General features: G+C 52.8%; 3 protein-coding genes across 3 annotated transcripts; 1 reads left to right on the top strand and 2 right to left on the bottom strand.

Moving 5' to 3' along the window:
• Positions 1 to 1225: 1225 nt before the first annotated feature.
• SPSK_06981 (meiosis protein) lies at positions 1226 to 4238 on the top strand (the record flags this gene model as incomplete). Its single annotated transcript, XM_016733651.1, has 12 exons — positions 1226 to 1738; positions 1831 to 2004; positions 2069 to 2326; positions 2417 to 3085; positions 3152 to 3273; positions 3344 to 3374; positions 3429 to 3446; positions 3548 to 3576; positions 3638 to 3681; positions 3751 to 3830; positions 3896 to 4010; positions 4096 to 4238. 12 exons carry the CDS (start codon positions 1226 to 1228, stop codon positions 4236 to 4238), a joined length of 2196 nt encoding a protein of 731 aa, XP_016591347.1.
• A 954-nt stretch (positions 4239 to 5192) lies between these two features.
• Positions 5193 to 8939, bottom strand: SPSK_06907 (uncharacterized protein; the record flags this gene model as incomplete). Its single annotated transcript, XM_016733578.1, has 1 exon — positions 5193 to 8939. One exon carries the CDS (start codon positions 8937 to 8939, stop codon positions 5193 to 5195), a length of 3747 nt encoding a protein of 1248 aa, XP_016591346.1.
• Positions 8940 to 10352: 1413 nt separating this feature from the next.
• On the bottom strand, positions 10353 to 13334 carry SPSK_06987 (uncharacterized protein; the record flags this gene model as incomplete). Its single annotated transcript, XM_016733657.1, has 5 exons — positions 10353 to 10418; positions 10487 to 10597; positions 10676 to 11392; positions 11457 to 12671; positions 12741 to 13334. The coding sequence occupies 5 exons, from the start codon at positions 13332 to 13334 to the stop codon at positions 10353 to 10355; spliced, it is 2703 nt and encodes a 900-aa protein (XP_016591345.1).
• Between the last annotated feature and the right edge of the window lie 1085 nt (positions 13335 to 14419).

The following is a 14419-nucleotide window of genomic DNA, read 5'->3' as shown; positions in this document are numbered from 1 at the left end:
AAATAAAGGTCGTGGGCACATTCAATAGATCTAAATGAAGCCACTCACATACTCTGGCCCCATTACTGTGTATAAAGTAAAAACTGGCAATATTCTTTTGTAGAAAGAAAAGGAGCTAGAATACCAACCGAGAATGGTATACAACAAGGTCCCTCTTTACCTGAAAGAATGTAGAATCCCAACAATAAATAATATAAGCATAAGTGTATCTCCCGTCCTGTTTCCTGCTTGCCATGGCCTGCTTCATCGTCTTTCTTTTTACTGCAGGAAACGAGCCGTGTACTGTGATGCATATCCAATCGCGTCATACCATGTCGAAAGCACCAAAACAAAGAAAAGACGTATCTATTGCCAGAGACAACTTTAAAGGCCGCCCTCCTATCGTGCAACACCCGACTGCTAATACATATTTTATCGTATTCTCCGTCAAAGTCGTTTGTGAGTGAGATGTAAAATTTGTCAACTAGCTCGCGAGTTCAGGCTTCCGAATGTGTCGTGACGCTTCAATGCCGTCCAACCACAAAGTAAACGGTTTGAAAGGCCACGAATACCACCCCGTTAAGCCCCGTGAATGTCTTGATGATATGAGATGTCACTTTGACCGGAAAAAGACGAGAGCCAGGCTTCTTTCTGAGGGACATTCTCCAAGGGCCATGCCACCTTTCGCTCCTTCCTCGGCTGGACCTTGTCGCGACCGACCAGCGCGTGCCTTCCCAAAACTTCGAGAACCAGGTCGCTCCTTCCTGCTCTGGACATGCTCGCAACTTCCTCTGTCTCTGTTGTTAAGACGCGTTCGCACCTTCCTGTTTCAAGAAATTTGTATGCCCCAAGACTGACTTGTTTTGTGTTTTTCCCACTCACCATGTCCGCTTTCCTGGCTCTTCTTTCCTTTCTTCTCCCACTTCTATTGATCTCGCTTCACGTCTCTTTTTGTTTTTGACTCACATCATCTTGCATTTGGCGGTTCTTTTTGACTTGCCAGCTGCACTTGCTTGTTGTGTTGTGGCTTTATTTCCCGTTTCAACTTCGTTGTGCTTCCTTTTTGACTCTACGTGTCTCGGTCCCTTTCGAGCATCATCACCTACTCTTCCTAAAGAAGTCTGGTAAGTCTTATCTGAGCCATTTCCAACTGTCATTGTCGGAGACTATCAACGCCGAACACTATTGTGTGTCTTTGGTAGCTAATAGTAAAATATTTCGTCAGATGGCTGCGGGTCCTTCGACCATGTCGCAGTTCCGCGACCAGTTTCCGCAATCGTCTCCAGGTTCTGTCTCCGGAGGCGGTGCTGACGCCGGAAATATTACTGGTACTCCATCCTCTCGCCTCATCGCATTCTCACCGAACGCCAGTTCGGTGAAGTCAACGTCCAAGCTCATCCAGACACCCGACCGCGAGGATACTTTGGTCTTCTCGCCTACTCATAGTAGCGGTGGTGGGTTCCGTCCCACCAACATGTCTGCGGACAAAGACCCCTTCATCACTCCGTCGTCCAAGGCAAAGATGAAGTCGAACCAACAGCTGTCTGCTGCCGCGTCTAGCTTCCGCCCGTTCTATGATAGCTTGTCTTCGAACGGATCTGTTGAGGGTAACCACCAAGTAGCCGAAGGGCAGGACCTTCAAGTGTCAATTCCTGGCCAGATTTCCAATAGTCTGAGCACTGAAAACTTCTTGTCGCGATGCGTCGAGTTTTCATGTTCGACTCAACCTGGGGCCGCTGAACTTAATGAATTCATCGGTGTATGTGTTATATCCCTCATCGGTCCCAGCTGATACCCACATAAAGTTTCTGTCTATTCACCATGCCGATACTAATCAGCGCCTGAATATAGAGACTTACGTCGCTCACGAGAGCTGGGGGTGCACACAAGACCATTTGCTCCAGAAACTCAAAGGTGTACGTTCATTATAACAGCATTCGGGATGCCATCACCTGCCACAGAAACGTCCATTTGTGTGGCCCCGGCTGGTCGTCGACTTTCATGACCCCCCCTGACTTCATGCAGGTGAGTTGATGTCTCACCTTTTACAATGCACTCATAACACTTCTCGTTCTAATATGTGTTGTAGCTTGCTATGCCCAGTGACATGTTTGCTGCTGCGAATGAGGGCCAGTTGGATATGCTTGCTGTTCTTCTCCACAATGCTCCTATGGAATTATCCCAGGTCGAGCCCCATGTACTCAAGCTGCTTCAGGCCGAGGGAGATCTTTTCGCTTTCCAGAAGGATCCTCGGTCGGAGGAGGGTGCTGTCAAAGCGATCATTGAATACGCTGATTGTACTGTTGCCATGAATGTGGCGTCGAAATTGAATGGCGTCATTGTTGATGTAAGTGCGAGGTAGCATCTCATCGAGTACACTACAACCAGCCCATTTTCAATGATATTGATAAACTAATGAGTACTTTATACAAAACAGGGCCTCCACATCCGGCTGAGCTTTTACCAGCCTGATGGACACACTGGGCGAGCGGCGCCTCCGAACGACGGAGTTACGACGCCGATGCCTACTCCTGGCCGCTACCCTCCGCCGGACAACAACACTGCGAGTTTCCAGGGGCAACAAGGCATGCAGTCCCAAAAGATGGCGCTGCAACATGGTTCCAACTCCATGGTTCCAGCCAGACATCAGCCAACCCCTCCAACGTCAGGCATCGGGGGACCGCCGCAGCAGCAGGTTGCCCTCGTCCCCATGGTGGTGCGTAACCCATACGGCACCACTGGCCCAATTATCTTGGATCCGTTCAATGGTCCGAGCTCAGGAATGGGAGGTATGGGAGGCATGGGAGGCATGGGAGGCATGAGCACCTTGGGGCCGATGGGGCCTATGGGCTCAATGGGAACTATGGGAGCCATGGCCGGAATGGGACCAATGGCCGGAGCCCCTATTGTCTTTCCTCCCGGGACACCCATGTCAACCATTGTTCATCAAGGATATGACGGCGGACAGAGACATGGTCCCATGGTACGTTATGGCAACCGTCGTGGTGTAATGCGCATGGATAGGTCGATGCAGTTTGGCCCCAACGGCCATCATAACCAAGTGGATGTCAAGCGTATTCGCGATGGTGTTGATGTGCGGACGACGGTAAGTCACGATAAACGCTGTGACCATTGAGCCACCTATTGAATACTTGTTCTGATCAAATTCTAGATTATGCTCCGAAACATTCCCAATAAGGTCGACCAGCGGATGTTGAAGGCAATCATCGACGAGTCGAGCTGGGGCAAGTACGACTTTATGTACTTGCGAATTGATTTCGCAAACGATTGCAAGTAAGTTGTGCCGTGTTTGTCTCCATGCATGCCAAAACTACTGTTTCATTATGCTAACCAATGACTCAAGTGTCGGATATGCGTTCATCAATTTTGCAGATGTAAGTCGGCCCAATCAATTCTACAGGCTTTGAGCTTATACTGACAAATAACAGCCGCTAGATATCATCGACGTACGTTGAATGGAAGCATCTGCTATACGAATATCTCGTCCCAAGCGGGTATCTTTCCGTCTCCAGTCATTTATGTCTTTTTTGCTAATCAGACTATATAGTTTGCTAATGCGAGGGACAACCAACGCTGGTGAGAACAAAAGCAGCTCTCTATTTCATCTTCCTCAGGCGACCAGCTGACGACCATGTAGGAACTGTTTCCGGAGCGACAAAATTGCTGAGATTTCTTATGCTAGTAAGATACTTACGTTGTTGAATGACAGGTTTGCTTGGAATAAATATCAACAAAACTAACGGACCATAGCCATCCAAGGTAGAGATTGCCTTGTGCAGAAGTTTCGAAACAGCTCCGTGATGCTCGAATCACCCCACTACCGTCCCAAGGTAAGGGTTTCTGGAACGAGTAATACAATGGAATGAAAGAGAATTTCTAATCATTCTGTGTATAGCTTTACTACACCATAGGTGGGACCAACCCCGAGCTTGCTGGCCGTGAAGAGGAGTTCCCCGGACCAGACAATCCGTCCAAGATGAAGCGGAGCTGCGAGAATGCTGAGCACGTTGGTTAGTTGCACAAAATGACCATTGGCTTGGCCATCCCTTCATAGTTTATAATGCATCCCGCATTGACTAATAGAACTTGGCACAGGTCTCTTCACACCCCATCTCAGCCAGTACTACCGGGATGAACAACGTCGCCGCCGCTCTCAGTTCGACCGTGGTACTAGAATGGCGGCTCTTGAAGAGATTGACTACGACGCAAGTCTTCAGCGTGTGTACGTGCCGAATTAAACAGCAACGGGCCATTCGGCGCTGCCATCGTTGACACCTTGAAACCAAGCAATGGGACTCGTTGCTGACGATGCTCGGCAAACGGTACCGGTATATCATCATCTTGCGACCATGACTGTCCTCCATGCTACACGTTTTGCAATGTTTGCCTTCTATTATTTCTTTCTATTTTGTTTTCTCATTTGTGTCACCTTTGAAAATGCCATACAAAGGCTGTACTGATAATACAAACCTGTCCTGGAGGCTGTGGAAGCACGGCGACGTTTCCCCGACGTGTCTCAAGCGAGATGTGTTTGGAATCCGGGCTGTTTGTCCTTATATGTGAATGGGGACCTGTTTGCTATTTATCATGTTTGTTGTTTTTGTTTGTGTGCTACAAAAACCAAAAAAATTGGTCCTGTTTTTTTTTTTACGCTTTCTTTCGCTGCACGGTATTGCATCGGTAAGAAACGGCATGTCTTGTCAACGAGGATGGATGGAATCTTGAGGGTTGATTGATCTGGCGGAAGTGGATAATGTTTCATATACCAATGTGTATGGGAGTCAGATATTGTGGTCTTGTTGAAGCACATTCTGAACCAAGTTTGCTGTGTTTTGTTTTTATACATGGACAGGGTCATGCATGGTAACTGGTACCGGCCGTTTGTGCCATCTGCTGTAATCTTTTCGCTTTCATACTTCCCAGCTTCTTTTTGGAGGCTTTCAATCAGTTGTCTCTAGTTTAGCAAAATCAAGCAAATCCTTACAAAACTCATGTGCTCATTTGCTCATTCGCAACGAGGTTGAACCAGACATAGGGGGTAACCAAAAAGCTAAACACGATGAAAGCATTACTCAAAACAACGCTTATGCTAACTATCATTAATGTACTGCATCGCAGTTCGTAAGCGGAAGAATAGAATACAAGGCTATGTACATTCGTTATGGATACGGGTTCAACCCTGCATCCTTTGCTCAATTACTATGGTCGTCTGAGAGTGACGCTAGGCGTTTGCGGCCCAAAGGGGGGCCTGGAGGGGCCTCTGAAGAGCCTGTGCCTGGGAGAAAGGATGTGGTCATGGATGACGAGGACAAGTCGTCTGCCGTGCCATTGAGTTTTGTAGGTGTTACAGCAGTCGGTGTGAACAGGCCGAGGCTGTCGCTGCCACCCAATATTGTCCTATTGTTTCCATCGGGACGGACGGTCGTGGCTTCGGACAGCACAGTCTCGTCGTCATGGTCTTCGCCGCTGTCCTCTTCATCCTCGAGTTGGTCGGCAGCCTCTTCAATGTCGCTCAGACGAAGAGAGGCGAGAGGTGTCAGAGACTTGGGTTCAACAAGAACGGGCCCTTTTCCCTTTTCTTGCATGACATGGGTCGCCCGATCGTCAACGTCCAACATGCTGTCCTGGCCGTCGTTGGAGACGATTGGTTCCGGCGATACAGGCGATCCTGGGGAGGCAGGCGACGTCGGCGTGGTCGGTATTAGTGGCAAGACCTTGTTCTTGTTAATAGGAGCCGGGACGGCACTGGCAGCACCACCGCCACGTACAGGCATGGGCTGTGTTCGCAAATTGCTTGGAGGTGGAGACCCGGCTGCATACGACGACAGCGGGTAGTCCGAGGCGTAGACGGAATAGGCCGCGTACGGATTGCGTAGGTTGTTCCGCAGCGACCGAAGGTTCGAGCGTAGACCGACCGAAGACGACGCCGACGGAGGCGACGCTGGTGACGGAGACATGGCCGGGCCAGCCGGCATGTACCCAGCTGCCGCAGCCATGGCTGCAGCCGTGGCCGTGTTCACATCGAGCGGCACGGACGCCGAGCTGCTCGACAGCAGTCCCCGTGAGAAGATTACGAGGGCGAGACAGCAGAGCAGCAGCACAGACTGGAGGATGGCCATACGCTTCTGGAAGACCACTTCGTCGGCAAGCACGTTGAGGCGGTCGCTCAGGGCGACCGTCTCGCGCTGGTTCTGCTCGCGCTGCGTCTCGAGTGCAATGACCGTCGACTGCCAGATCTGGTCGTATTGCTGGCGCATGTTGCGTAACTCGGACAGAACGGTGTTGTTGAGGGTGTCTAAAAAGGAGTCGACACGCGCGATCTGTTTGCGCTCCATCTTGCGCAGAGCTTCTTGAAGAAACCGCGACTGGTCTTCAATGTACTGCAGAGACAGAGACGTGTTGGACTCCAGCAACTGGAGCCGCTTTGTGATGGATTTGAAGAAGCTCTCTTGCACGATGGGTGGAGGCGGTGGGGACTGGGCGCCGCCGGTGGATGCACCATTGTTGTTACCGCCTGACGAGCTAGTAGAAGCAGAGACCTGGCCACCGCCGCCAGGTGTGGCGCCTGGGTTATACCCCGACCCGCCTGTCGATCCAGACGGGCTGCCACCTGACTGCGACGAGCTACCAGCTGCACCCGCTCCACCGGATGCCGCCCTGTTCCTAGAATGTGACGTCTGTACGGTCGTCGTTGTGGGTGGTGTTTGTTGGCTTCCAACAGAGCCAGGTTTTTGCTTTGCCGACTGTGGTTGTGCTGAAACAGCCTGCTCTGGCGCCTTAGCCGTGGGGGAAGAGGGACTTGCGGCTGGTTCGGATGACTGAGAGGGCTGAGACGCATCGGAGGCGGTGGATGCGATGGACGAGGTGGAAGCTGATTGTGGAGGGTTGGAGGCCGATTCCGCCGACGTACGTTTCGCAGCGGTTTGAGTATGTGTGGGAGTTGAGGCATGCTCAGGGGGTTGAACAGAGGAGGCCGACGCAGGCTCGGGGGTCTCTGAAGAAGACTGGTTGTTTATCTCCGCATGAGCTTCCACTGGCATTGCGCGTCGTTGCTCTTGTGACGACCCGGGGGCTGAAGAGTCATCGGCATTTGCTACTGAGCTGTCTGAAGATCCGTCGGGAGTTACTGATGGTAAGCAGACGGCATCTGCATTGAATAAACCTAGGTACGCCGCAACGGGGTTCCAAGGTGTGTAGCCGCCCAGGCCATGTGCATCAGCGTCCGCCGAAAAATTCGTAGCACTGTCGTCGACGGCTGGTGATGCCTCCGGTGCGGCAATGGTCTCTGCCTGTGTATGCTGCGCGTGTTCGTCTGCTTGTTTCTGTTTACGGTCTTCTTCGGCCAGTTGCTGATTGTACTGGTTTTGGTTCTGGTTCTGCTGCCCATTTCCCTCGTATTGCTCCTGGTTTTCAAGCTCCTCGTCGTCTTCACCATCGCGGCCGTTCTCGCTGTCTTTCCAGGAGTCCAGCATCCGCGTTCCGTGCACGCGCAAAAGAGAGATTGGGCAGTAGTACTCGCTTCCGTAGTGCGTCAAAAAATCGATGCGGATGTATTTGGCCCAGATCTGCGGGTGCTCGATCAGAAAGGGCTGGATGTCGCGCGAGTTGCGCGCCTCGAACTCGCCCAGCGTTCGCCAGCGGTCGGCTTTGACGGGATAGCGGTCGCTGACGCCGACGCGAAAGCGGCGCACCATGCTGGAGAAGAACTCAAAGTTGGCCAGGACGACGGTGTCGACAAGGATGTCGTCGCTCAGCTCGACAATGACGTGCTTGTCACGCGTGCGGCATTCGAGCAACATGTACGAATCCTTGTTCTCAACGAGAATGGCCTTGGCGTTCTTGACGCCCTTGTTGGCCTTGAGGACGGTGGCGCCAGCGTCAAACGACGCAAACGAGAAGCGCTCTTTGCCTGTCTTGCCCGCATCCTTACTGCGATAGTATTGGGTCGCGCCGTCGGCGTAGACCACGGCTTCATCTTGTGCGCCTGTTCCTGAGCCGCTGCTTCCAGAAGCCGTGTTACCGCCATCCGCAGCAGAACCGTCCTGCCGGTAGCCTCCGCCGCTTCCATCGCGGTACTGATCGGGGGGTCGGGCGGACGCGGAGCCTGCCATCTCCGACACTTTTTCGTTGAGTACGTCAAAATCGAGCGCGATCTCGCCGTCGTCGCCGATACTGTCGATGTTGATATCACCGCCGGCACCGTGCGCATGTTGTCCTGCATGGTGCTGATTCTGGTGCTGGTACTGGTTCTGGTGCTGCCGGCGCCGGGCTTGCAGTTCCGCCGGATCTTGTCCGGCCTTTTTCAGCTGAAGAGCCTTCCATTCTTCAAAAGACATGAATGACTCAGTGGCCAGGTCTTCTTGGTTTTCGTCGTCGTCTTTCCCCTTCTCCTTGTCGATCTCTTTGGCCTCCCTGCCGTGAGCGGTTTCTGCAGCTGATGCCGTCTCAGATGGTGCCGCCATGGTGTGCCCGCTCGAGCCCGCGCCGTCCTTCGTGTCTGTTGTTGTGGCCGTCGCATTGGCGCTCGACCAGCTTGTCCGTAGGCATTGCTGCGGAAGTGTATGTGTGATGTAGTTTATTGTCTTTGATTGGCACGTCTCGGTGTCGAATGAGCCTGCTACCGACGAGGAGGACGAGATATGGGAGGAGGATGTCGCGTGGGAGGAAGCGGAGGAAGGCTGCGACATGGTGACGGATACGGTGGTGGCGGTGGAGGACGTGGAGGACGTGGAGGACGATATCGAGACCGTCGATTCGGAGGAAGGGGAGTTTACAGACGAAGCAATCGCCGCCGCTTCCGCAACAGCAGCAGCATCGGGAATGGGTGTCGACATCGCCGCCGTCGGTGATGCGTCGGTCGCCTCAGCCGGAACTGGCCGCCCGAATCCGAGCAGGCCCACGGCGGCGGCCGACACATAGAGCATAAAGCCCCTCGGCATGGCCGCTGTTGTAGTTCTTGCCGTCGGTCTGGTATAAGATGGCGTCTTGTTGCTACCGTCTCGTTAAGAAAGTCGGTGTCGTCGTCTATTGTCTATCCATGACTCGGCGCAAAGGCGGCCAGGTGGTCTCGCATTGTGGGTGACACAGGGCGGTATGGGTAACGTAGAGGTGGCCGTTCCAGTGCAATGTTCTTTGCCAGTGCGTCAATTTATTAGGAAGGGGGGTATCGTCACGTTCAAGTGTGTGGTCGTCGTTGAAACTTACGGTCGCCGATACGAAAGATGTCAAAAACGGGACCAAAGATTGGCCCCAGAGGATGAGGACGTGGCTAGAACTGTGGAGATAGTGTAGGTTTAGTAGCGGTTGCTTATCCCCCTAATTTAGGTCGTAATTAAGCGTTGCCGTTTTAGGATGGATATACTTGTTCACCACTTCCAGACGGGTGTCGGCATGTCTGTTTACGGATGAAAAAGAAGAAAGAGTGAACTTCCAAGCTTTCCGTAATATCGGAATGCGATGCCATGAGAGGCACTCGAAGGCAGGCGGTAGATGCAGGTATTAAGGCACGCTTTACAAACTAGTGCATCAGTGCAAAAGAGGCGTGCAATTTATGTGATGGTGCGCAAATAGTAGTGCGCAAATGGTGGCGGACTGTAGCACGACGATCGCAAAATACGACGTACCTTAATAAATCACCTTCTACTCCTGTGGGACATTAAGACTTCAGTGAGATCACAATTACATTAGCTTAATAACATGCCCGGCCGTGGAAAGCAGAAATGGATTTTTTTTTTTAAAAAAAAAAGGTTTAATCTTCGTTTACTTGTTTTCTTTCTTGGACCACATCGTATATCCTCAACAGCACCCTCTCTATGACAGCTGCTGTTGCTGCGGATAAAAGACCTAGATTCGTGCGGCCCCCTTGGACAGCCCGTGACGTACACAAACGTTGTAAAGTCATCTGTGGCGTGGTACGAAAACGACACTTTGGCTGGCACAAATACAGCATCTCCATCGATCAGACGGACCAGCACGAAAACGACGACCGCAACCTCAAATTCACACTATTGGAGAAAGAACTACTGTAGCAAACCAACAAACGCAGTAACAAGAATGCGGGTGACAAATCCAAATTGGTTGCTATATTAAAGCCATGCAATATCCTAAGCACATGGCACAGGGACAAGTACAAAAAGCCTGGATCGAAAAGAACAGAAAGAAGGACAGAATAAGGGTCCAAAACGAAATATAAACGGCAAAAACAATGCAACCCAGGATGCTTTGCTCCCTCGAAATGTATGTCCAATACCCTTGTTAAGAAGGGCATATGAGGTTCCGTGACTCCAGAAATGCCCCAAAAATACAAATGGAAAAGGCGTAGATGCAGAAAATATGATGAGTAAGAGCACCATTTACAAAGCGCGATGCTGGTGTTCCTCGAGGTCGCGGACGTACTTCACAAAAGTCTTTTTATGGGCCTATGACGGGAGCGGGTCAGATATGGCATCTTTGAATACGGGACCGTAGATGCAGATTGGGGACATACCATGCCAGCATAGCGACCATCGCGAAGAACGCAAATGTACCGAAGACCTAGCTTGACAAAACATTCATGGACGAGATCCATCGGGGACCGGATGTCAAGGGCGACAGGGGCCTAAGAGGACAATGATGATTAGCATAAGGCCAACAGCGAACACGGCCAGTGCACAAGAACAAGGGCTGGGTTTCGTACCGGGTCAATGTATGGGGTGAAGTCGGTTGGGTCGATTCCACGGTCATCATCGTCTGAGTCATCAATGCTCGGGACGGACGCCATGAGACACAGGCTCGACGACTCATCGCGCAGGCTATCGAGCGCAAACTCAAGGTCGGGGGCCGGGATCAGTCCCACGAGAACGTCATGCCGCACAATGGGCAGTCCACCATCGAGCTCGCCTGCACGGTGAAGGATCTCCAACTTCTGGCGCAGGACGGTGGCCTTGACAAGCGGCGACGATGAAATGTCAATGATGCGGCTGCGGCGGACACGTGGCACGATATCAGCCAAGTCCGACGTGAAGACGGGCTTGTGCTTGTTGTGCAGGAAGGGATACGAGTTCATCTCAGTGAGAAGATCATAGATAGACAGAGGCTCAATGGCATCGGCAGTCCACTTGGCGACCAGAATGGCCAGCGAAAACGGCAAAACGTAGTCGAGGCTGCCTGTAATCTCAAACAGAATAACGGCCAGTGTCACGGAAAGCCGAGTGACACCGCACATCGTAGCCCCGGCAGCAATCAGTCCGTAGACGCCAGGTTGAATGCATGATGCCTCGCCAATAGCAGGGCACGTACCCCAAACAGGCCATGTCGGGAAGCTGAGAACTACCCACTGTACGACATGGCCTACCATGCGACCCATGAGACCGCCGACAACCATGGACGGCACGTAGATACCAGCCGGCAATTTCTGGATGGCTGGTCAGCAGCTGACATTCTGTGCCGAAATAGTAGGACAATTGGGAGAAACTTACGATGCCAAAGGTCACAATCGTCAAGATGCCCTTGATCAAGAACGCGCCAAAAAGTTTGAGCAAAATCGGCGGGATATCAGTCACCTCAGTTGGGCAGATGCCAAGATCCTGGAGGTTGTTGTCTGTGACGTCACAGGGCGCGGCCAGGTTATAGAGAAGCTCAGCGACAGGCAACTTGGTCAGATCGCTCCAGTAGCCGATGAGGCCAGTCACAAGGGCAACAAGCACCACCTCCAGGAGAGGGTGCTTCTTGATCAGGGGAACGCCTCGGAAAGACTTGGCCCACAGGCGTGATGCCTTGATGAACATGGCACCAGCCACGCCACCCAGAACACCGACAGCCACGAAACTTCCCAGCTCAAAGTATTCCCAGTCCACGGGATACTGCACCTGGAACATGACAATCTTGTTCGTGCCGTACGGGTTCAGGAACTTGAGTGTCAAGGCCGCCGTGATGCAGCAGAAGAAGGTGCGGAAGAGCGTTTTGGCAGGGAAGAAATAGGCCACTTCTTCAAGACAGAACAACACACCGCCGAGAGGAGCGCCGAAGGCGACGGCCACACCGGCCGCTGCGGCCGCAGACAGCACCTCTCGCCGCTTCGCATCGTTCCGGTCATACTTTGCGAACAGGCGGCACGCAATGTTGCCGACACAGGTTGCAATATGAACATAGGGGCCTTCTTTGCCAAGACTCAGACCGGACGCCACACTGAGCACCAAACCAAGTGACTTGACCACAAGTGTCTTGAAACCAAGGAATCCGTGCAACACGAAACCGCTCAGGATCACCCGCACTTCTGCAACACCACTGCCGGCCGCAGAGAAGTACACCATGGGGGGTAGGGACTGGGCGGGCTTGTCCTCTGGAGGGGCAGGGCTGCTGCTGGAACTGACACCACCGTCGGCATTGTGAACACCACCGTAGTGCATGCGACCCGAGCTGCCGCCAGCGCCGTTGTCCCCATCCTCGGCAGCGTCATCCTCGAGCCTAGAAGAGACGGGCTCTGCAGCCAAGTTTTCGTCGAGCGTGGACAGCCGAAATGCCGAGGGCACCACTGTCTCTGTCGTCAATGTAAGAAGGCAGGCGAGTGCAGCGAACACGATGACACCAAGTATGTACAACGCGTATTCTACCCAGATCTCACCGAGGCCTTGAACGCCAAGCACTTCAGCCCACTCACGCCAGTCGGTACAAAGCCCGTTGGGACAGCATTGCTAGACATGTTAGCTGACCAGTCTCGTACATGGCTGTGGTCTGCTCCTCCGCATATCTGAGACACTCACCTTTTCGGTCATAAACCACCCCAATGCGCAATATCCATATTTGTAGTCAAAAGCCACAGCCTCGGACACATCGATAGCATAGGCCAGAACTGCAACTACAAATCCGACTAACGCCGAAAGCACCCAGCCTTGCGCACCGTCAAAGAGGACATACACGCGGCCCCAAAAGTCTTTGCGGCTGTGTAGCGCTTTGACGCGATATGCGTCTAGTATGCTATCGTGTACCCAGTCAGTCGAAGTAAACTGGTCATACCATACCCGCTCGTCGGGCGCGATGGACGCCTTGGACTCGGCCATGGATTCCTGTCGGTCAGACAGGACGTTGATCAGGCGTTGGCCCCATGACCCCGCCCGGCTGTGGTGCCGCGTGGCGGTTCCGGCATAGCTGTGCGACCGGTTGAGATGCGGGTGTCGTGCTGTCCGCGACCGTTGGCTCTGCAAGAGACCCGTTCGTTCGTCTGGTGGATCGTCAGCTGTGATGGAGCCTCGTCGGCTCAAGCGGTGGTGTCGAGATAGGGAGGGAGACGGAGGGCCAGACGACAGATGGCTGGAACTCCCGTAGGCGGGCATGACGCCCGAAGAAGCTTCGGCCATGGTAGCAAAGCACTGAGAAGAAAAAGAGCAAGCGTAATTAGGGAGGAGTTATGATGGTAGCGTCGCTGTTGAGAAAAGCCACAAGAGATAAGGTAGACAATGAAGTGGTGGGAAGCGGCTAATATCGCACGTCGGCATAAGGCGTCGTTGCCGATGGCGTCAGAGGACGGTTCTTGCACTGCAGATGCACGTATGAAGTGTGGTAGTTCAAGCGAATGTAGTGGCACGTAGCTGTCGAAGCTGCAGACGTCACAAGAGTTGACGACTCGTCAGCGAAAGGGGCGGGATGAGCTTGCTTGCGTCGTAGTTGGATCTGTACCGGGTGAATCGCGTTTAATAAGAAATACAGTTCGGCCACGTGAAAAACCAACATATGCGAGTCTCAGTCCGGACAAACGCAAACCCACGAATATAGCGACAGTGCCGATCATAAGGTCGTAGATTCCGAGGGTTAAATTACCTCGTATCCCCCGCCTTGAGCCAAGGCAGTGGCAAGCACGAGGCCAGATAGGAATACAGGTAGTCCAAGTTCAGATGCGTTGTTCAAATTCGTTGGTCGGGGTTTTGCACGACGCAGCTGCAGCAGACGTGGCTGGCGTTTTGAAGGGAGATGCAAAGTGCAAATACACATGAGCAGAGGGGGAGTCAGAAAAGTTGGAGATCGTCTGGGCGTTGGGCAGGAGCCAACGGGGACAACAAGGTTCCAGAGAAGTCGTAGTGGAGCCCGGAAACGGCGTCGTGGTGGCGTCAGGCAGCTAATCACACCTGTCGTCGAGTTTCCCCGTGCGAGACGAACCTTGAGACAGGAGGGTGCGGACGATGTGAAGGGCTCTTTGTATTTTTAAAAACATCACTTGGGACATCATGGGCAAGTGCGACGGGGCAGAGAAAAACCAGGGTCTTGAAGGTTTAGGGCAAGAAAGAACGACCGGCCGAAGGAGCACATTGCGCCTGTCATCCTGAACCAACTTGGCAACCCACTCAACTATGTTTCACTGGGGAATGCGCTAATCATGCACAATAATTTGTGGGGAAAGAAGCGCCTGCTTGTTCCAGCTGACTCTACAACAGGCTGCCGCGTCATT

This window comes from Sporothrix schenckii (genome assembly GCF_000961545.1).
Source record: "Sporothrix schenckii 1099-18 chromosome Unknown Cont41, whole genome shotgun sequence".
Lineage (NCBI taxonomy): Eukaryota > Fungi > Ascomycota > Sordariomycetes > Ophiostomatales > Ophiostomataceae > Sporothrix > Sporothrix schenckii.
The sequence above is the reverse complement of the archived record's forward strand: the minus strand, read 5'-3'. Positions and strand labels throughout refer to the sequence as shown.